The sequence below is a fragment of the Alligator sinensis genome, unplaced genomic scaffold, assembly GCF_000455745.1.
Source record: "Alligator sinensis unplaced genomic scaffold, ASM45574v1 scaffold519_1, whole genome shotgun sequence".
Taxonomy (NCBI): Eukaryota; Metazoa; Chordata; order Crocodylia; family Alligatoridae; genus Alligator; species Alligator sinensis.
Genome location: NW_005842187.1, coordinates 1,432,391 through 1,455,511, shown reverse-complemented (window position 1 = coordinate 1,455,511; position 23,121 = coordinate 1,432,391). Strand labels below are relative to the sequence as shown.

Sequence of the window (23,121 nt, the reverse complement as noted above, 5' to 3'; positions counted from 1 at the left end):
CCATTTGCCTGGGAACCACTGACTGCTGGCCTTTGCCTTGCTTCAGGATGGGCACTAAGATACCTCATGTTCCCTGCTTCGCTGATCTGGTTGCTTACTGTAACTGTGTCTACTTTACGTGTCCCAAGATGGCCTCAGACTTCTTTTGGGTTGGGACTATAAATGCTGCCTCCCCTGTACAGGAGTCTGCTGTGTGCCCTTTCTTTTTTGCACGCCATGGCATGCATATAAGGAACTGTTCTGTGTGGACACTCAGATCCAGTGGAGATAAGTGCATCTAGCTGGCTGGATGAACCAAATGAAAATAATTCAGTGCATTCTTTTCAAATTCTTCTTGTCCCACACATTTTTGCTACTCTCCAAGGTATGATAAGGCTCAGATGTTTCATTCACAGTGCAGTTTCTTTCTCCCTCCCCTCTGGCTCTTTATCACCTTTTACTCTGAAGCCCAGTAGCTACAAGGACTGAAGTGGGTTAAAGGATGTCATCTTGAGCCCATGTAAATACAGATGTGCACTGCTGGGGTGCTACAGTTTGCACAGCCTCTGAACCATGGCAGTTCTCAGGATGGCTCAGGTAATGGATGGCTGTATTTTGCAGCTGTGCACTATAAAGCCAGATAATCACAGAGCTCCCTTCTACAGTCTGGGAGATTCTCCTTAGAGAAAATGCTGAATTGCACAGGATTACAGGATCCTGGCCAAAATCTGGGATGAAACTCTATTTTAAGAAATGCATTATCAAAAAACATAATAAAAAAAGCAAAAAAAACATACAAAAAGCCCCAAAGAAACAAAGCCTGCAAAACTCTCAGTAAGAAAATGGTTTGGGATTTATAGAGCAAAGATTGATTGATATACATCCTCCCCACAGAGGAGAAAAACCAGAAGGGAGTATTTTGTCCATATGCATTCACTGTTCTCATGTGTACATCTATGTAGGTATGGTTTGCTGCAGGCCAGAATATGCATATATTTGCCCTAAAAAATTGTAAGTATACCTGACCATACCTGCACCCCTGTGAAAAATGCCCCCTCTCCTAGAGACATACAACATGGACAGTAACTTGTACAAACAGAGGCAAGCTCTGGGCTGCACATGTTCTTGGGACACTATTAAAGTTATATGTAGGCTAATTCCATCATATGTGCATTGCTGTGATCCAATATATTTCTTGCTACTCCCTCCATACCACACATGTCAAATCACGTAAATGGAGAGAGACGGCTATACAGATGCAACTCTGACCAACAGAAATCCAGAGAAAGGGAAAGGTATGGAGAGGAAAGCAACTATCCAGTCGAGTTGATACATGGAAAATCCCAGAGAAAAAGCTTTTGCTGTAACCGTTCTAAGAAACTCACCCACAGAACATGAAGATTGTGCTGGATGAGGGATCATGTGGCAGAGGAAGGGTCTGCTGGAGACACAGCTGCTCACAGCCACCATTGAAGCCATCGGAGCAGTCAATCCCTTTGGAGTAGTCATAGCAGCCGGTGCCATCCTTCATGGGCCGCAGCTCCTCTGGACACTGCAGTGAGAGACGACATGGTAAGGTAGTTGGTGTGTTTTACCCTCAGAGGTCCCAGGACCAGGGCCTAGCATTTTCTCTGCAAGACACATGGAACCAAGCAGTGTGAAGGACATGGCTCCATGCTCCCATGTAACTCTTCACCCTAGGGACCTAATTCCTGACTGGGGTAAGCAGGCCCAGCTCTACTAAAGTCAAATCTCCTTACATCGATGGCGCATTCTTCCTGCCATCAATGTAAAAGGAGTACGTATGCAACCCTGAATTCAAGTCTCCATGGGTTCAAACCCTTCTATATACCTGAGGAGTCAGCAGAGCTTCATGGACGGAAACAAGCACTGCACTTGGACACCTGTGTTCTGCTCCTGGTCCTGCTGCTGTTACCTCATGCAAATCATTTCACCTCCCTGGGCCCCAGGTGCACGAGAGCGCTAACGACAGGGACCCACCATGTGATCTGACCAGCACAACTAGAAAAATCTTCACACACATTTCAATTATAGCCTGTTCCCCTGAGATGATAAGTTCCCCCATCTCACATTGCCATTCTGCATTGGGGGCATCTCCCCAGAAGGCCTCCTAGCACTCAGGAATGACAATTTTGATACTAAAAAAGAGGGGAACATGGTGTACCAAGGGAATCCCAATTAAGGGGCTTTGAGTGAGTTGGATCATGGCTCTACTGAAATCAGGGGGAATTTAGGCCTTGTATTAACCATTCATTTAAGCTCACACATGTGTGCTTATCACAGCTTATTACATTACTCCTATTAATGATTTGGGTCCTCAGCCCTGCTTTTTAAAGTCATTTCCAGGAAGCATTTCAATGCCTCTTTGTAGCAAGCAAAGCTGTGCAGAGGTTCCCGCCACTGCAGCACAGCCCCTTCCAGGTTGTCAGAGAAGATGGAGGACTGTAGAAGGACAGATCCTCGGCTGATGAGAATTGGAGTCACTCCAGCAAAGTCAACATTGCTACGCTGATTTGCAACAAGCCAGGGACCTGGTTCTCCATTTTAATTTCAATTCCCCACTTGGCTTTTCCTGTCCCCAAAGATTAAAACAAGTGAGCACCAAATGCCATCAATTAGCTGTCACTCAGATGAAAGTGCTTTCCCATTCCACCTTTGTTACTTAATTCTTTCCTTTCAGACACACACGCCCCCCCACCTTCCCAACACACACACACACACACACACACACACACACACACACACACACACACACGCCCTCCAAACAAAAAAGTGAGGTCAGTCCTTGGGAAAAAAATATCTTGCTTAGGAACAGCTCACAATTAAAAATGCATTAAGGCGTTCTTGAAGATGAGTTAGACCCCAGCTTGTACAGGTAGCAACGAAGGCAGGTTATAAATGGCCTCTGTCAAGCAGAAGAAAGGTTATAAAACTGCTATACTTTGTGCTTAAAAAAGAAAATCAATTTTCCATGGGAGCAAAATGTCGTACATATTAATAAAAGTTCAGGAGATCCCTGTTCCCGCTTTTGCTTGCCATCCGGGCTCCTCTCCGGATACAAGCTGCCAGGCTTGACTGATGGCTGGTCATCAGGCTCTTAGCTGTTCAACAGGTTAACTCTGACTGCAGAGAGAAATACCAGAATAGTCCTGGAGCTGCTCAGCTATTTAATGAGATGCTCCTGCCCTCTGCCCTAGCCTTCCACCATCCCCCGTTGCTAACTTCTCCAAATAAAATGTCATTCACTTGAGTTGTTACTTATAAATTCCTATGCAGGTGAGGAGGTGCAGCCTGCCTGCAGGGCAAATGAAGAGGTAGCAGATGGTAGAAGCCATGAACTTCCAAACAGGTCTCCACCCTCCCCTGTGGCCTTCCCTGCAGCTGAGCTGTTGAGAGGGAGATGGACGCTTGGCTTCCTCTCTTCTGTCCCTGGAGAAGGGGTGGTGCAAAAAAAGTGCACAGAGAGACAGACCTCCCTATATGTGGCAGCAAAGGCAGGGGAATGGCACTGGAGTCTGACACCTCTGTCCACAAGGCAGGGAGGGTGAGGACAAGTCCAGCGGTGGGGAAACAGCAAGGACTGGAAGCGTTGGCAATTGCAGGCCTCTGTAGGCACAAGGAAGCAGAGAAGGAGGATGATGACGCACTGAGCTTTTTTTGGTACACACAGTGAGAGTGGATGCAAAGGGGGAACGCCTGCCTCATGCAAGTGCTATGCAGTGTGGAAAAATAGGCTCAGAATGATTGTGTGGTGTGGCTGTGAGAGAGCAAATGCATCCCCACACCCTCTTTCTAGTTGGTCTGCCCTAAAGAGAGAGTAATAGGACCTGTGCCCTAAAGAGAGAGTAATAGGACCTGTGCAAAGAGGTACAGATACAAATACTGTACCTGGAAGGGACCAAAGGGTTAACTGAGTGCAGCGGCAGGCATGTTGAAGCTGCTGAAGCCCTGGGTTGATCCCTGTATGCTAAACTTCCTTCTTTAGCTCCTCTCTCCCTCCTGGGCAGGATGAATGCTGATGAGCAGGGACAGTTGAAACAGAGACTCCTAAGTATAAGGTCTGAACTGTTCCAGCAGGGCTGTGAGCCATACCCTGCTAAAGTTAATAAGAGTCCTTCCACTGACCTCAAGGGGCCCTGGGTTAGATCCTATCCGAGCTCTTGCCTTAGGATCACACCTGTGGAGACTGCAGACTCATTCGTGAGCTGCTGCCTGCTGCGCTCACTCCTGAAGCAGCAGTGGTGACTCTGAGGAAGGCAGTGCAGTAAGGAGGTAGGAGCCCCCTCTCTTGCCTATGCAAAAAGACTCTGCCATCTTCCTTGAGGCTGAGTTAGCTAACAGGAGGTTGAAGTGTTGGAGGTTCACCCTGAGGCACCTTCCCACACACTCTCAGCTACTTTCTGGTTGGAGCCTGCTCCTCAGAACATTTCCCCAGCTTGATATTTTAATCACCAGGAAGCATGGTTTGTTTCTATTTGTAATTATGCCTTCTAATATGCATTAATTATGGAATGTAAATAGCTTGCTGTGAAATTTCTAAAATAAAGTCCCTCCCTCAGCCTTAGCCCTGGGCTTTGGGAAGCCAGCTCACAAACCAGCTGTTACAGTACAGCAGGAAGTTCTCTCAGGAAGACATCTCCTAAGCACAATGCACAGACTTGGGGCTTCATACTACAAGCACTAGAGATCATCTTCTTTGGATACAGAATAGGTGAGGCAAGGACCAAGGGGAGATGGCTATCTTTGCCCAGGGGGGCAGAGAGGGAAGCAACAATGAATGCAAGGCAAAGAAGTGGGAAGCTTGGTTACCTTATGTAGATCCTTAGTGATACGTTATTGCTAAAATTGCTGATTGAGGTACACACACACAATATATACGTATACGTATACCCTGTATATGGAAATGGGTCAAGGGATCACTTTGTAAAGCCAAGGAATCTCTTAGTCCCTTCTGTACTTTGTGGTGAGGGTAAACTCTGCCTGGGCGTGGGGCACTCTCCCTCCTCATGCTGTGATGAACTACCTGCAGGAACTCAGCCTAAAAACAGGAGATGCTGTTGCCCAAACTAATGAGCCAAGTGTTTCAGGTAGCAGTGGGCTCCTTAACATCTCGAGCTTTTAAAGTGGGACCTAGAGGTATATCCTACTAATGGGGATTACATCCATCCACCTGGGGACAGGCAGTCTTCATAGTCTCTGCCTTCATGTTGGTATCATGATGAATTAGGCCAAATCCCAGCTGCTGTAAATCCCTTCATTTCAGTGGAGATGTGTCACTAGTTTACCCCTGCTGAGGTGCCAGCCCCTTGGCTCTTGTAAGAGGGGCCAGGGAGGGCACCCTACACTGGCCACAGGGAACGTGGATCACACTTGGCAGTTCCAAGCCTTGCAGAGCCCCAAGAGCGATAAAGCTACCACAGGCACCATGTTCCACTTTCACACCAGGCAAATTTAGCTCTGGTGAGAGGACAGAGGCTCCAAGAATTTTCTTCAGATTTTCTCTTGGTCTCTGTCCAAAGAGACAGGAGGAGCAAGGGCTTCCAATGGATACACAGAAAATAACCTGCGTTCTCCCCCGGGGAGTGGGGTCCTTGCTGGAAGGCAACCTGCTATGAACTGGATGGCTGCCTAGGCAAGGGACTGCATTATCTGAGCTACTTTCACCAGTGTTAAACACCACCTCACTACTATACAAGGCCTAATCCGGAAAGGTACTGAGCAGCATCATCTTCTGTGGAAACCTTATGGATGCTTCTCCGTAGACAATGGGAATTACTCAGCATCTCAAGGGATTTGGCCCCTGTAAATTTACTTGCATCTTCCTTGACAGATGCATAGAAGTTTGCCAGCTTGTCACTAAAGTCTGTGGCTGGTCAGATTTGCTCTTACCCTGTTCATGCTGCCTTCAGCCATGGGCCATATGGTTAAGAGCCCACAGGTTGCACGTGCACGTTATAGACAGCTCTAGAAGGTAGGTCTCTGCTCCTGGGTGGGCTTATACACACACAGTGCTGGATGAGTATTTTCTGAGCTTTAATAAAGAACCATATCCGTTATTGCTGACATTGATTTGTCTGGCTTGGGCAACAGCGAACCCATAATTACTGTGAGTTTTAATCAATCCCACATCAATTCAACCGCAGTTCAATCTGTGATCTGCCTTTGCAGTGACACAGGTGTTGGAGGGTTGCATATGAAAATGATTATAAAATCAATAGCCCACTCAGCCAATATTTCTATCTGGGCTATCACTGGTGACACATCCTTCACCAGACCATCCATAATAACCAAGCTGCACAGGGTAGGAGTAGGCAGGGTAAGGCACCAAAACCATGCCAGCCAGCTGACTTTATGCAGTAACTGTAAAACTAAGAGCAGCTACTCTATTTTCTCCATGTAGGTTAACAGCTTCACCAAATCACTAGCTAGGTTTCTGAAAAGCAATGATCCAGCCTCCAGGACTAAACTAATCAGAACCGATAGGACCAGAAACCTCTGAAGTTCAAAGGAACACTTGAAACTTCTAGAGCATTGCTCATCAAAAGATCCAAGATAATTTTATGAACAGCTGAAAAAAAGTAACCCTCTCCACCCAGATGGTGGGGCAAGGATTTGACCCATTTTACAGAGAAAGAAACTGCATGGAGAAGAATTCTGTTCTGAAAAGTGATGGTCAAACTGGTAAACTTGGGGTCCATGTTTATTGTCTCACAAGTCTTTTCAATGTAGATACCGAGACATTTTTCTTTCCATTCCTTGATCCCCGGCTCTGCCAAATCCACTTGGGAACTCAGAGACAAGTTAGATGCCCACTTCCCTGTTCATCACCTGCCATCAGAAATCTTCTGCAGGCTAAATCAGACCCACATCCACAGCCATGCAGTTCCACTGCCATCAATAGGCTTGCACAGGCGGAACTGATTACCACCCTGTAAACATTTCTGCTGATGATGCACAGAGTGGAACAGACTCCAGCTCATTCTGCCTTACCCGCGTTGGCAATGCAAGACTAACAGGAGTAAAAAAAAGGACTCTATTTTTGTCGTTACAGTCAGCAGAAAGGGCTCTGAATATGCACGGAGAGCAGATATGCTGAATAAGAAAGTGCTATTTTTACCTACTGGTAGTTTTCGGAATGGAATTGCTGTTTTCAAATGACATTGCCCAAGGTCACATAGAGAAAGGATGGCAACGCTGGGAATTGAACCCAGGAGTCCTGCCCTTGCATCACCTGCTTGACCCTCTAGACCAGTGGTTTTCAACCTATGTCTAGGGGGTCCTCAAAAGATGAATATGATCAATCAAAAGTATATGAATACCCATACTTACAATTCAAAGGGGGTACGTGCCTCCATTAATTTTTTTTTAAGGATCCACAAATGAAAAAAGGTTGAAAACCACTTCTCTAGACCACACTAACCACTTGCACTGACATACCAGATCGCTAGCTTTCAACAAACAACAGCAACAAAAATGTCCATTCATCAACGATTCATGAGCTAAAACCACATCAAGAACAAGGTCTTACTGGGCCCTTATTCAAACTGCCCAGTTCCTGCTCCATGTTCCTCTGCCTCGCCAATAAGCCAGGAAGAAAGTAGCTCTGCCTAGACTCACCTTCATTAAATCCAGGGCAGAGGAGGCACAAGGGGTCTCTTTTAAGGTGAGATTAAAGAAACAGCAACTGAAAACCACACGGGGTTGTTTCTCATAGGAAGGAAGGAGCTGACCAGTCCCTGTTTATTTCAATGAGCTAAGGCACACTTTTCCTTCCACACTTACAAAGCTCATTAATGATGAGATAGGTGATGGGGTCACTGGAAACATAAGAAATGCTTCATTACTGACACAAATCCCGCTGATGAGAGGAAACTAACTCTCTAGCTAAATTGCCTGACAGGGTTTTTCAGCTTGGCTTCCTTTTTCTGTTATTAAGTTTTAAAAAAGAATATTTAATAAACTGGTTCTGTAAAGAGTAAACTGCCCTATGTTATGGTTCTGCTGCATTTTCTGAACATTAGCAGCCTCTTTTGCTGGAGAGACTGAAGAGATGAAAGCACAGCTTCTGCAAAGCACTGGTAGCTGGTGCTGAGGAAAGGTGTGCCAGCACTGGAGGCAGTCAGCAGCATGGATGTGAATCCAAGTCCTCAGCTGCTTCTTAAAAACCGCGTGGGAGAAACCTCTGTCTTCTCTAAAGGCCTGAATTTCTGTCCAGAACAATACTTTAATACAATACTACAATGTGGAGAACTAGAAGAATTCTTCTGACACCGCCACATTAAGGAATATTTCCACAATGAAAATGAATCTACTTCCAATAACATTTCATCCTTTGACAACATTGAGGAAAAGATCAACCCTCCCCAAAAACAAAAAAACAAAATCAGATTGGACAACTCACAGTGGATGAAATTCTAACCTTGACCGTTATATTGACTGCTTCAGGGAAAGAACGAACAATGAAATAATCAGCAACACATGACACCACAACCTCTCCCTCTCAGACAGAAGGGCCATAGAAACCTCCAAGACCCGACCACCAAACAGTAATCAAACCAACAGATAAAAGGAGGAGCTGTAGTTATCCTTAACTGGGAAGACTACATAAAAGAAGCCAACAGACAACTCTCTGACACCACCTATTACAAAAAAACTAGAGAAAGATCCTACTCCCCTTTTCACCTTAAAACTCAAAACTACCATGAAATCATTTCCATCTGAACCACAAGAAAAACTACAAAACTTGATCCCACCACTACGTACTCCGGGACTTTTTACATGCTCCCTAAAATCCACAGACAAGGGAACCCAGGGAGACTTGTATCCAACCACAGAACCCTGAGTGAGGAAATACAGGTTTCAATGAATCCATCCTAAAACCTCTTGTCACCCAAAAGGGCACATTTTGTCCAAAACACAACAGACTTTCTATGAAAACTTAAAAACACAGACCATCTTCCCAGCAACACCCTCCTAGCTACTCTATATAGAGCTAGCTATACTCACGCTATACTTAAAATACATCAATGACTTCATCATAATTTGGACTGAAAACCTGCAATCTCTGATTGATTTCCATCAGAAATTCAACAGTTATCACCCCTACATCAGACTACCTCTTGAATACTCCTGCAGCAACATTTCCTTTTATGATCACTATCCAGAATGGTAAAATACAAACCACCATATGCAAGAAACCCACAGACCAAAAGCATATCTGTACAGAACCAGCAATCACCCTAAATACACCAAGAAAGCTGTTATATGCAGCCAAGCTCTCCAATACTACTGAATTTGCACTAAGGACAACACCTGCAATCGTCACCTCACAAATCTCAAAAGGCTTTCACCCAACAAGGACACTCTTCCAAAGAGATAGATCACACCTGAATACCATGTGAGGAATTGTTGGAGTACAAAAAGAAAATCCCCAAGAATCACACACTGTTAGTTATGACGTACCATCTCTCCCTGGAACCTACATGGAAAATCCTCAAACAATTGCAACCCATACTAAAAGATGACTCAATTCTTCAAGAGATTTTCTCAGAACCACCCATCACTCCCTTTAAACAAGCACCAAACCTGGCCAAACTCATCACCAGAAGCAAACTTCCTATGGCACAAAATACACCAAGTGGATCCAGACCATGACAAATAATGTAAAACCTGCCAACACATCTCCACCACTCCCACAATAACTACACCCCACAACAGAGCCATCACCATTCCTGGGTCTTACACCTGCACCTCCACAAATGTTTTATATCTCATCCAGTGCACAAAACGCCCTGATGGAAAATATGTAGGAGAAACCAAACAACAACTGTGGACCAGAATGAATGCACACCGAAAATCCACCAAAGACAAAAACATACAACTACCTGTAGATGCCCACTTTTCACAAGACAATCACTCCCTCTCCAATCTCTCCGTTCTAATCCTCGAAGGGAATTTACAAAACACCTTTCACAGACGAGCCTACGAACTTAACTTCATCAGCCTCCTGGATACAAAAAAATCATGGACTAAATATAGACACTGGATTTATGGCACACTATAACCTGCCTGACATCAGATACCCCAGGTAACCTCACTACAATGTACCAGCTACATTTTATCACCAGGTCACCATTTCCCTTCCCCCACCCTCCAACCTGTTTCTCACCTATTGCCTCTCACACTTCCGACCCTCACTGCCACTCGTTTGCATTTTCACTGATCTGCATTCTTGCATACTGGCTTCCCACTTCTATCCCATCCAGGAAGAGCACAAAACCACTGCAGACCCCCTATTCTGGAAAGCTGGAGTCAAGGGGATTTAAACAGATGCATGTGGTTAAATGCTTCTCTAAATAAGGATGGGTTGAACTGTGTGTTTGGTGAGATCAAAGAAAGGGTTGATGACTCAATACTTTAAGTCACTGAGCAATTCTGGCTTGATCCAGTAAATCACTTAAGCACCCACTTAATTTGAGGCAAAGGAATATAGACCCACTGGCTTCAACATTTAAAGTTAAGCATGTGCTTAAGCACTTTACTGGAATATGGCCCTAGAGGACATTAAATAAAAAGCCCAAAGAAGTCTGAGCGTATGGAGGCAGCCTTGAAATGCATCACAGAGCAGGTACGAACTAGATAGTAACAGAGCAAATTTGCCTCATTCACCAATGCAACTCATCATTGATGGAAATGGGAGAAACAGGGGAATTCATCTACCTATGAGGCAAACCTAGACTCTTTCTTACTCAAGGCTATCAGAGGAGGGGAGGGTATAAGTGCCTTTTGTGGTGGCACTTTTTGTAATGTAGGTACTAGCCCACTGCACGCTAGAAGGAGGCCACCAACTTCCTATCATACAGGCCACCAAAGAGCAAGCACAAGGTAACTACTTTTGATCACTGCCTCAGAGTTGGTCTTTGGTGCAAGAGTTAATAAGCCCTGAGCTAATTCCTAGGTATTATGCCCACAGGCATCCACCCCACCACATGAACCCCTCTTTAGTTTGAAATGAAAGCAGGAGTGCTGGTGTCAGGCTAGGGAAGATCATTTTACTGAAATGTGTGCACTGGCAGTGAGTTTATCTGCTTGTTGGCTCTGAAACAGGATGCAAATGCATTAAATATGTTTGTGTGTCTAGATATATTTAGATAACACATGCATAGTATATTTTTGCTATTTCCCCAGAAGGCACATGTTGGAGAGCATTCTTAATAAGGAGCTTTGGAAGCTGATAAAGAAAGATCTGTCACTGGTTTTAGTCAAATTAGTTAGAGAGTGGTCAATGGTTTCTCAGTGCCCTATCTGAAGTGGCCTGCTGGTCTCTGTCCATTTATCAATGTAGTAAAGGCCAACATTTTTTAGCAGGAATACCACACATCAGCCCTGCACCCTCCCTGAGTGCTACTCCAATCCCTTTCCCCCGCTGGATGTGCAGTTCTGAATTTCTCTCCCTGCAAGCTTTCCCATTAAGAGGCCCACTGGACCACGAGAACAGAGTTGCTGGCCACCATCACCCTCCATGATGCACAAAGAGCATCGGCTATTCATTGGCAGAAATGCCAAAGCCAGAGCAGTCGTCCTCCAGAACGTGGTTGGAATTGGTGTGGTGAGGCTGAATTTTAGCATTCCAAAAGTCCTGCCTCCTTCTCACACAGCCCAACTCTGTTGAGCACACCTTGCAAACTGCCCCTCCGTTGTCGATATCCCGGGGCAGCAGAATCCCATGCACTGGCGAGCTGCAATGTGAGGAGGTGAGATGTTGAGATATTGAGATATTTTAGAGCCAAATGTTGAACAGCCTCCCCACTTGCATGAGCAATGAAATGCAGGCCCGGTGTTGCATAGGTGCAATGCACAACACTTAGGCATCAAGCTGTCTGATAGCACCTGCATATTAGGAAGCAGGATGTCCACATACCATCATTTGTGCCTGCAGTCGACTGCAGATATGACATTAGAAGCCAAGACAAGGCCTTTGTAAAATTGCAGGCCTATAAGTCATGTAGCCAGTATACAAGGAAAAAGATGACTTCATTAAAAAGAAAAATCCCCTTAATGTGAGAGAAGGGACAGTGTCCAAGGTAAAAGGCTCCAGAATTAATCAGACCTCATTTTATATTTAATATGCTGCTAACACTGAAATGTATCTTCCATCTGTCCAGAAATGCTTTGAATTCCAGTTCCTTAGCAGAGTGGCCATCAGAAAAAGCACAGTTTTATAAGCCCTCATTAAGGTTCGTTTTTTTCAAGTGCCTCTAAGGCAGGACTTGCTCTGCCAGAAAGGTTGCAGTGCCATATGGGCTTCTGTCATGAGAGAAACATGTCTATCACCACAGGTGGTGAGATGACTTCCTGGTGAGACCCCAGGTATTTACCCGTGTACACTCAGTGCCTGCTCTGCCTTTGCCAGTTTGCAGAGCAGCTCTCCTCCATCTTGCTCCCCCATCCCAAGCCCATCTACAGCCTATTGCAGGTTGAGCCATCAAAGCAGTTCCCTTGCAAATGAGAAAGCCAGGCTAGCCTTGGATCATTGTGCAGGTGCTCCAGCTATCACTCAGAAGCAAACACAGGGCATATGGGGAAGAGACCTGTGGTATCATGGGGCATGGGTTATATATTTCAAACAGGATATTTGGGGGGGACCACCAGCTTGCTCAGAAAGGGCCATATGCAACCTCTTTGTTTCTCAGCTCTGTGCTAACCCCTCATACTCACAAGGGGAGAGGTCATGCCAGTGTTTTCCGTCCTAATTGCATCTCTAGTCCTTCTCTCTCTCCAAGAGTTCTTTCTCCCCAAGGATCTCCAGCTAAAAAATGACAGGCCACTGCTCTCTAGTCTCATCACTTCTGTGACCCAGTCATTCAGACCTCCTCTGCCTCTGGGGTTCTCATCAAGAAAGGAAGCTACTCAACATCAAAAAAAAATCAGTTGTCTCTCCCACCTCTGTGAGTGGCACCCACCACCCCATCCCATCCCATCCTTTCTCCCTCTTCACAGTAATGATGTCTGCTAAGCTCCTCTGCTGGCTGTTGCTGTGTTGTTAGCAGCTTTTACACTAATACTCAGGACCCCCCTGGAGGGTAAACTCTTTCCAGAGGGAAAGATGTTGCAACTGTTTTCTGAAATAATAGCCATTGTCTTTTCTTACTCCTTTCCTTCCCCCACCCTCTTTCTGCTTCCTTTTTAGCATCATCAATCATTATTTTAGCTGTAGATAATCAAATCCATCTGTCTTTTAGGCTTTAAACATGAATCACAATATCTCGTGTTTTCCGGCATACTCCCCCATGATGACAATCACAGGGAGATCAGTAAAGGATTTGGAAATTAAACAGAACAATGGATTCCCCACTTGCAGGACGGGTCTGCTATAAATGTAAGCATGATCTTGGGAAGTCATTGCTTCTGTCCCTGCACCTCAGTTTTCCCAGATTCAGAATGAGGATAAAAGGGCTTGCCTAGCTCCGACATCTGTGCGAGGCTAAATGAATCCATGCAAATGCCCTGAGTGGCCAATCTGAAATCCATGGTCAGCTTTCCTCCCAAGGATCAGAACACAGTCCATTTAGATGTCACAAAGGCAGCTGTAATACACCACGGTGTGTTTGCATGCCACAGAGACCAAATTGGTGGACAGACTTAAAATCCCCATGAGGATACAGAATCCCTCCAGTGAGGCACCCTGATTTCATGTGCTTGAACCCTGTACAAGGATGCATGGTGACTTCTCCTGAATCACGCTGACCAGCAGGTCCAAATAGCTGCAATCAGAATGTGTGTATGGCTGCAGCCTCCTTTGGGAGCAAAAGGAAAGATGGTCCGAGCCAGACAGGCCTTGCAGGGATTCCCCTTGGGAGAGCTGGGCTTGGGAGAAAATATCTGTTGTTACCATTAAAATTGTCAGTAAAGGCTGAGCCGAGGAGGGAGATGAGCAGGGGCTGGTACAGCTTCTACCAACTCTCTAGACCAGGAGGGAACACAACCTCCCTCTGTTTTCCTATATTACTAAGTATTTATTTTTACTTACACTTAAATATACTTAAGTTCTTTCCTGAACCAGCACTTGGGCCCACATCCTGCAATCCCACTGCACAGCTCTAAAATGTCAGAGAAGCCAAGGTTAAACTCCCCACCCTTATCACATCCCCACTGCATCACGAACCATGCGAGGCTTGCTCTGGGTTTGATGGAATATGCCAGCCTCTGCCTTCTTCATCTGCCACTCACCCCCGTGATGACAGTCACTCTACTCATTCATCTAAGAAACTTGTTTCCCCTCTCCTCTTTGCACATGTAATCTCTGGTTAATGCCTGCTGCTTTGCATTTCTTGACTATTCTGAAAAGTTTCCAGATACATTTGGTAACTCTCCACTGGTTACTGCTAATTTAATCTTCGTTTTAGCCCTGACTTAGATACTTTTCTCATCAGTTCTAATATCAGGGGCTACTCAGACTAATACCAAGAATCAAAGATTACAAACCTTTTGGGGCAGAGACGATGTTATTGTCCTGTGTCTGGACAGTGCCTCACAGGGTGGGACTCTAATCCAAGCCTGGGGCTCTTAGGGCATTTAGACACGTGCTCCGGGAGGTATGTGTGTGTGTTGGGGGGGGGGGGGGGGGGGGAGAGAAGGGGAACTTTAATTAGCGCACCTCTGAGAGCTGCGCTAATTAATTAAAAGCACCCAGAGAGTGATGTGCCTTAATGTCCCCACACTGAAAAATAGTGGTGGGGCGCTTTGAACTAGAGCTTATTGAATGAGCCTTAGTTTAAAACACCCCACTGCCATTTTTCAGTGTGGGGACAGTGATACACGTGATGCTGGAGGCTGCTAGAGTGCATTCATTTTCACGCTTCAGCGGACACGATTAATCGTGTCCATATATAGGAGCCCTTCAATGCTACCACGTTACCACTAAATAGTATTCTTCTACTTGAGGTCATCAGCTAAGAACTACAGGGACTGGCAATAGTCTCACACGTATATCTCTATAAAAATGGATGGGTGTTTTAGAACTAGAGCTTGTGAACCAAAAAAATAATCTTGACAAACAGCTTTCAGAAAATCCAGATTTGATTACATTGAACATATCACTAGGACACATTGATTGGATGTAACGTTTCACAGGGAAATCAATAAAATGTTTTGTTTTCATAAAATCCAACCAATTTGTTTCCACTACATGTTTTTTTCCGTTGTCATGTCATGTCGTATCATGTCGTGTCGTGTCATGTCGTGGCGTAATAACAGAGTGCAGTATAATGAAGCCTAAATGATATCACGGGGATGACATTTTTTACTTCATTGAAATGAAACATTTAGTCCTTCACTGAGATGAAGAATTTAGAAAAAGGAGCTCTGATAGTTCCAAAATAAAATATTTCAGAATTGTCATTCTGCAGTAAATATTGAAATGTCATCGTTTCGTGCTGATTTGCAGAGAAAGGAAATTCTGAAGTGTCAGACTTCCCACGCAATAAAAATTCTGTGTTTTCAACTAGCACCTTTCTAACTATACGCCCCATCTGCTTCCATCTGAAACACCAGCTTCTGGCTTGTGCTGGAGGTCAGAAACCAGATGGATGGGCCAGTGGTCTGGTCCTTATTGAAAACTCTGTATCTGTATGCAATGGTTACAGTCTTAAATTGAGTCATTTTTCTGCATTGCTTTACAGCAGGTCAGGAATACACCGTCATCATGATGTGGAAAAGAAATGAAAGGGAAGGATTATCTCAAGACAGGCTGAGCTAAGGCTTAAGCGCCTATTTGGAAACGGTGGCTAATTTTTCTTCCCCCTATGTCTAGAAAGGCAAGACTGAACTAGTTTTATAGCATAGGGTTTCACAGCACAGAGGCACACAGCTCCTTTTCCCACTTAATAGCAAGCCAAACAAACCCATTCCTGTTGATAATCACATGATGTCCCCATGGTAATTACAGAGATTGCTTACAGGAATAATTAATTGATATCTGCAGCTTTCTCTAATATGATGTAACAGCTGGAAACAAAGAGGACGAGCCAACACCATATAACCAGGCAATTCTCTGTGTCTTGCTAATAAATGGTCTGTGGACCCCAGCTTGGGAACTGCTGGGTTAAGCTATTTACAACAATGTTCTGCATTGTTGCACGGCTGCTCTTAAGGCAGCTACAAATTAACTAAATACCTGGGCCTAATACTGCCCTCCTGAGCATCAAAACTTCCCCTTCAAAGGGGAAAAAGGATTAACTGCTCCTGATTCACTAAGGCCAAAATCACACGAATAGGACAATTTGGGGAGGGCAGCAGGAAAACACACACCGGTTGTGGGGGGGGACCACAAAAAACCTTTGACTACACGAAGCCAAGGTTTGGAATAGACTGCCACCGGAGGTGGTTCAAGCACATATTTTGAACGTCTTCAAGAGACATTTGGACGTTTATCTTGCTGGAATCCCTGCTGACTTCCTGCCCCTGGACCAGGGGCTGGACTTGATGATCTTCTGAGGTTCCTTCCAGCCTGAATGTCTATGAATCTATGAAGCATCCCTTAACACCAGGTGAATCTGCCCTAACCCAGGACATTTTACCTCAATTACCATCCTAGTTTGTATGCAGTTGCCCAGGGGCAATTAGCTCTAGATTTTAGCCCAAAGGCAACTCTGTTCCTGTAGCCTTGGCCTGCAACACATAATATATTTTCTCTTTTTTTTTCCACCTTCTGCAGATAGCTCTCCTCTCTGAGGCATCTGCAGCTCAGGTGGCTATCTTTCATTCTCTTTACCCCAAAATTGAGTTCTCTAAACACCTGAGGCAGACACGGTTCCTTGGGTGAATCTGATATCTTTTATTAGACCAACCCAAATAGTTGGAGAATAGTTATTAAGTGAGCTTTTGGGTTCAAAAACCCTTTGTCAGGCTAAGGAAGTTTCAGCAGTTGGTGTGTGCTAAACACCTGAGCACATTTATCGTTCTCCAAGTGCCAAAGCAATGTCTCAGCATCTTTCAGGTAGTGAGATGCACCTAGCATGATGTTCCAAGCATGGTTTCAGCAGAGCCATACATTACAAAACTCCATACCTTCCTGTTCTGTGGCAAGACGGCTCTGGGTATGGCATCTCAAAGGTATACTCACACTAGAACCAGCAAACAAGAGAGACTATTTCCCCGGTACTCCGTGAGCAGTGTAGACAGTCTCCAAATTGCACTGACCTATTAAGCTGCCAAAGTACAGTGCTAGCTGCTCTACATGAAAGGTATGGCTCATACTCAACTCTGTGACCTACTTCCAAGGCTTGCAGGGTATCAATTGGCTGAAAGGTTAAGCTCCCTACTCAACCTGTGTCCCAAGAGATGATTTAACATCTGCATTATAACAGCACTGAGACAGCCTGATCAAAACCAGGGTCCCATGGTGCACAATACACACACAAACAGATGTACACATATACTTGCATATACTGTTGAGCTATATAGAGAGATGATATTTGTATTGCAGTCATACATATAGATATATACACACATGTATGTATCTGAGAAGCTTTCCAGCACCAAGCAAGCTTCCTCAGGTCTGAGCACTTAATGATCAAGAGCCCTTCCAACTATATAGTTTGTCCAATAAAAGACATCTCAAAACCTTCTTGCCTCATGTATTTTCTGGACTTTCACTCCAACCCTACTCTATGTTTGTGTGTATGCATGTGTTGTGCATATACATGTGTATACATCACACATGGACACACACACACCCTGTTCCTTTTTTTCACTTTTCCATCGTAATGACCCACATGTATAGAAGTTTCAACATGTTAGCTTCCTCTTGTAACTGAAAACAATGGGGATCAATACAAACATGCCAGCACTTGGGATATCTTCTCTGAGGACCATAACCTAAGCTAAACTTGAAGTACTGGTTCCCCAGGGAGTCTTACACACCTACAATTCATGAGTGGATGAAACTGCCTTTCTTCTCACAAGCTGAAGAGAACCCCTACCAGGCAAGAATAACTAGTCTTTTTAATCTGCAAAGTGGCCCATTGTGCACTGGGAGTGAATCAAGATCAAGAAATGGGTGGGAAAGCTGTGATTCTGTATGAATGCTTGGTGGGTTACTGGTACATCCTTGATTCTCCCCATAAAGTACAATTCACATTTTTATCCTAAATCATGACTTGCACATCTGTCCACCTTATGAATCAAATATGCCATGGATAGTCTGGTGTATTTCTTTAGCATGTCTTTTATCCCAAATGGGAAACTGTATATTTTCCTACCTAAATATGCATGTGTGCGTGATCATTTGTCCTTTCTTCTCCAATGTAATGTTTTGCATTCTGTGCAAATCAAAGATATACAGAACTCAAAGGGACCGGGATCTACTAAACATTGACTGACCATCAAAGACCTGCTTAGACACAATCGAATAGAAATGATATGGCACAAGAAGGAAATAGAAGGCAGGATAGATCTGCACCTTTATAGACAAACTAAATACAAAACATATGTAGAGAAAGATCACAAGCTCTCTTGAACCCAAGTTCACTTCATCAGATGCTGTGAAAGGACAGTGTAGAGAAGAGTATAAAGCAAAGTGAGTGACTAGAACACATTAGGTAGAAAAGCAAATAGATGGGGAGGAAGGAAAAAACAATACTGAGAAAGAGAAGCTCATCACCAAGGATATCTGAAATAAAGGATTTCAAGGGGCAACCTCAATTATTAGCTTGGGTAATCTAAAAATAGGATCTTGAAATTAATCAAACATTAAAAGCCTCCGATAAGAAAATGATTATACCCTGACCTGATGCCATCTACTGGATAGCAATGGAAGCAGCAAAATAAGCATGACAATTGAAAGCTGAGAGCAATTTGGAACATGTCCAATGAAAATGAGAAGGGAACCACCAACCCTGGTCAATATTAATTGCTTACAAGACTGCATGAATAAATTATGTTCAATACATGCCTAGAACCTTTGCTGGATCTATATTTGATTGATGAACCTTTGATTATATACTTATGTGGTTCTTAGAAGATTAATAAGTTGTTGATTGGGTAAGAATTAGTGCACCAATTTAAAAAATACAGTCCAAGGTAAAGGTTGCCCTGATAAGCACCTGGAGTTAACATTAGTAAGAGAACTCTCCTTGGATTCAATTAAAAAAAAATGTACCTCCTTAACTCCATGCCAATTCTGCTGACAGCACTTACCAAATTGTCAAACCTAGTATGCTACATTTCAGCCTGAAAATCTGACTGGCACCTGGGCAAATCCATAAAAATAAACCTAAATTTCACTTATTTTTGTAAAAAGATGTCTTATTCTCTCTCCAACTTAAGAACCAAATGGACAAGGCAGAGAAAGGAAGCAGCACTATTCCCATTCCACCAATGGGGACTGAAAGCTGGGTCACAAGGAACCCGAACCCCTCATCATACACCCATCTCTGTCCTTCCATGGCTTCACCCCTAAAAGTGTGGGTGACTGGTACAGGATGTATAGGTTTGAGTCCAGCAGGAAGGGATTATTCCTGGGATGCCGTTCAACCTCACCCCCTTTACTGCCTCAGGCGGAGGGGAAGCTAAGTGGAACAGAAACCAGAGATGTGATTATTAGAGGCATCTCCCTTCTCTCAGCTCTGGGTCCTCCCACAGCCTTGTCATCATCACCCCCAGCCCTTCCTTCTCTCAGAGATGATGCTCTGTGGACTCTATCAGCAGATCCCATTTGGGTGCACCAGCCCCAGAGTCTGTCTTAGTAAAATGACAGTCAAGTGTTCTTGGGATGAGCCCTTCTTCAGTGGGGAACCAGAAGCTCTGCCTACTCTATGGGGGCTGCTGCTGCCTTAATTACAGCGACAGCATGAAGACAGCCAGGCCCCCAGATGTGGACACAACTGTGCTGGCAGGAGGAGTCTTTCTGCTGCCTGAATAACATCCTCTCCTCCAAAGACCGGCAGCTCAGCTGGCCAATGGTGGCTTCTGCCAGCAGAGCTGTGGCCACAGCAGGGTTTTTGCCAGCAGAGCTACTCCAGCCCTGGCATGTGAGCTCCACCAGAAGCATTAGCAGTTCACACAAAGCCTTGCACTTCTTCTTGAAGAATCCTCCCCAGAGACGCGCATAAACCCCGATGACATGTTATTCCTGATCACAGCGTCAACCATGAGCGAATGTTCACTTTAGCGGCCACTGACTGACATTGTCCCTCAGCGTGTCTGACTACGGAGCTTAGCTTTCCAGATCGTTCATCATCTGATACCAATTTGCCTGCTCATTGAGCCAGCTTTGCTTTTCCTCCAAAATCCCAAATCAATCTCCCATTGATATTTAAACAGAGAAGAAAGAAGACAATTTCCAAAAGGTTGAGGGAGCAGCAGTTTGAGTAACAGCTCTACCAGGTCTCCCAGAGGAAGGGCTATAATAACTCTACTGCAGTCATCCCGGACCATGATCAGTCCTTCACTCCCCATGCAACCAGCTCAGTGGTGTTCATGCCAGGCTACAGCTGGGGCCTGTGAATGGAGCAATATGAGGCTGTCCCGAACATCAGCCCTTCTCCCAGTAGAGCCACCTTCACTCATTAGGGAGCTCTCTGGGCACACTGGGATTGGAGTTGCTTCATAGCCCAGCAGGGATTCCTCCCCTTTCTAACACAGCAGGACACACTGGGGTTTTCTATTTCTGCTGCTGAGAGAGAAGAGAAAGAAAAGATGAGAAGCAAGGGATGAAAAAGAGAGAGAATAAAGGAGAGGATGAGAGGGAGAGATGAAAGCTTTGTGAGCTCACACCTTCTGTTACAGCTATTCCTGCTCCTTCTCAGACTGGCAAGGAAGGAGACTGGAGGGGGCTCCTCTGCCTGTCCAAGATTGGCCTGGATCCTGGCAATTCATGGAGCCAACTCATCTCCTTTCCCTGCTACAAGGATGTAGACTAGAAATAAGAAGTGGTCACATGCCTGCATGAGTGTGTGCATGTGTACACATGTGAGTGGTTTTATATGCACGTGTGAAGGTGCATATGGGTGTCTGTGCATGCACACGTGTATGTGTGCCTTGGGAAAGCCTGAAAAAGCAAGTGACCAGTGCCTCTTGGCAGCCAGAAATTTCCACCCATGTGGAGGCTGCTCTATTTCTCCCCCACAGCCATTAGGGAACAGAAGGCATACCAAGGTGATTTCTTACTTGTTCTCCCTCCTCTCCCTCCCTCAATTTCCTGTTCCTTTCCTGTTTTGTTCTCTTAAATACAGCCTAATTTAGTCATTATCGGGTAGGGAGGGAGGCCTCGTTTTCCCGGAGTGACACAGATTTCAATTTCCGCCGCTCCATGTGCCAGCGTGGGGAGCGCCAGGCCTGTAATTTATTGACAATTTCTATCTTAATACATCTTGACTTTTAAAAAGAGGCGTCTCAGTGTCTCTTCCTGGCAGCCTGCAGCAATCATGGCTCCGATGGGCTCTGACAATATCTGGGAGGCATATTCGTTGTCAGGGCAAAATGGCAAACAGAACAAAACAACAACAGGAAAAACCCACAGGAAAAAAAAAAAAAAAGAGTGAGAGAAGTTGAAAGGAAGAAAAGGGGAAAAAAGAAGTGGGAGGAAACCAGCGTGTAAGGATACATTTTGCAAAGCACGGCCTGCAAAGCATCAGCGCCATCCGGCTGCCATACTATATGTCCTTACCAAGCACTCGGAAATGGGGGATAATGAAAAAGCCACCCCAGAGACAGTATCGCTCCAGTCTGACCTTTCCAGGATACTGTACATAAACATCTTCAATACGTAAAGAGACACTTAACTTCTGCCTCTACAGAGACAAGGAGGGGGAACAGGAAATACTTCCACAGTGAACAGAGTGGCTTTAGGATTGGGGGAGTATGAGGATGCTAAAGGGGCTGGAAGAATAGAGAGTGTGCATGTGTGTATTGGGTGTGTGCACATACTTGTGTATGCATGCCAGAAAGTGAGCAAGTGTATAATTGTGGAGGAGGTATGTGAGCACAAGAGAAACAGCACAAGTTTGAGTGAGCATATTTATGACTGGATGCAAGAAAGGTGTGTACAGGAAAAGAAAACACAACCCCTAACAGGTGTGATTGTAGGTGAACATGCAGGAAGGTCACAAGTGCAGTTGTGGCAGTCTGTATATGTGCAAGGGATACATAACAAAGAGAAAGGGAAAAAGCACAAGTGTGCATACTTGTGTGTATGCACAGGGCAGAGACATGGTTAGCAGTCTCATTGTCTGTATAATGAGTTGGGATTGGCCCCATGCGACAGCGACACTCCACACTACTGTGTAAAGCATGTAGTTAAGCCACCAGACTAGAGCCCTATGCTGATTTGTTTGTTGTTTTCAGGATTGTTTTACAGAAAGAGGAAAACTAATTGTGAAAGTCAAGAACTGACTTGGCTTCACAAAGCTTTGCGCAGAGAACATGTTTCCTGACATATGCACACCTCCAGAGTTTATGTAAAAAACAAACCTACAGCAACCAATGCCCTCTTGTAGAAAGCTATTTTGTAGGAAGCTGTTTGTGCTGCCATCAGATGCAGATCAGCTGAAAGGCCACAGGTGTGCTGTGCTGAGCACACCATGAAAGGAGCAGCAATGCTTCTTTACACAATGAGAACTGGAACTGACAGTAGAGCTACTGCGTGAGACACTGGGCTGCACAACGCAGCCTGAGCAAAGTTGAGCCGTAAGGTTAGGGAGGTTTCCTAGGAAGTGGGTGTAAAGGAAAGGGAATGAAGAGCTTGCTTGGAAAGCTCTCTGTGTGTGTATGGTGGTCAGGGAAGCAGCAGAAAGCAAGAGTGGCAACCATGGCCCAGGGCAGAAGTTAAGAAACAGGGCTTATTTTTGGCACAGTACTTGCTCGAGAGGCAGACTGGATATCTGAGCAAGGCCACAGCCTGTTGCTATTAGTTTCTGTGTTCAGGGAAACAGAACTTTGTGAACATCCAGGGTCAATAACCAAACCCCACCAAAAAAATACCTGACTCCAATCACCGCTTTCCCTTCCTAATGACAATAGCTAGGTAAGACAACATAAAGTGGCTTACTGCTCAGGCTGAAAGGGTCATGAGGGCTTTAATTGGTTCATCTGTCCAAATTTTGAGACAGCAATCTCATGTGT

The 23,121-nt window shown here is 44.9% G+C and overlaps 1 protein-coding gene across 1 annotated transcript in view; it reads right to left on the bottom strand.

Moving 5' to 3' along the window:
* Positions 1-23,121, bottom strand: part of ASTN2 (astrotactin 2) — a 594,006-nt gene that overhangs the window by 240,146 nt on the left and 330,739 nt on the right. The window contains 1 exon segment of the mRNA XM_006026274.3: positions 1,365-1,531. Within this exon segment, the coding sequence (XP_006026336.1) occupies positions 1,365-1,531 (167 nt within the window).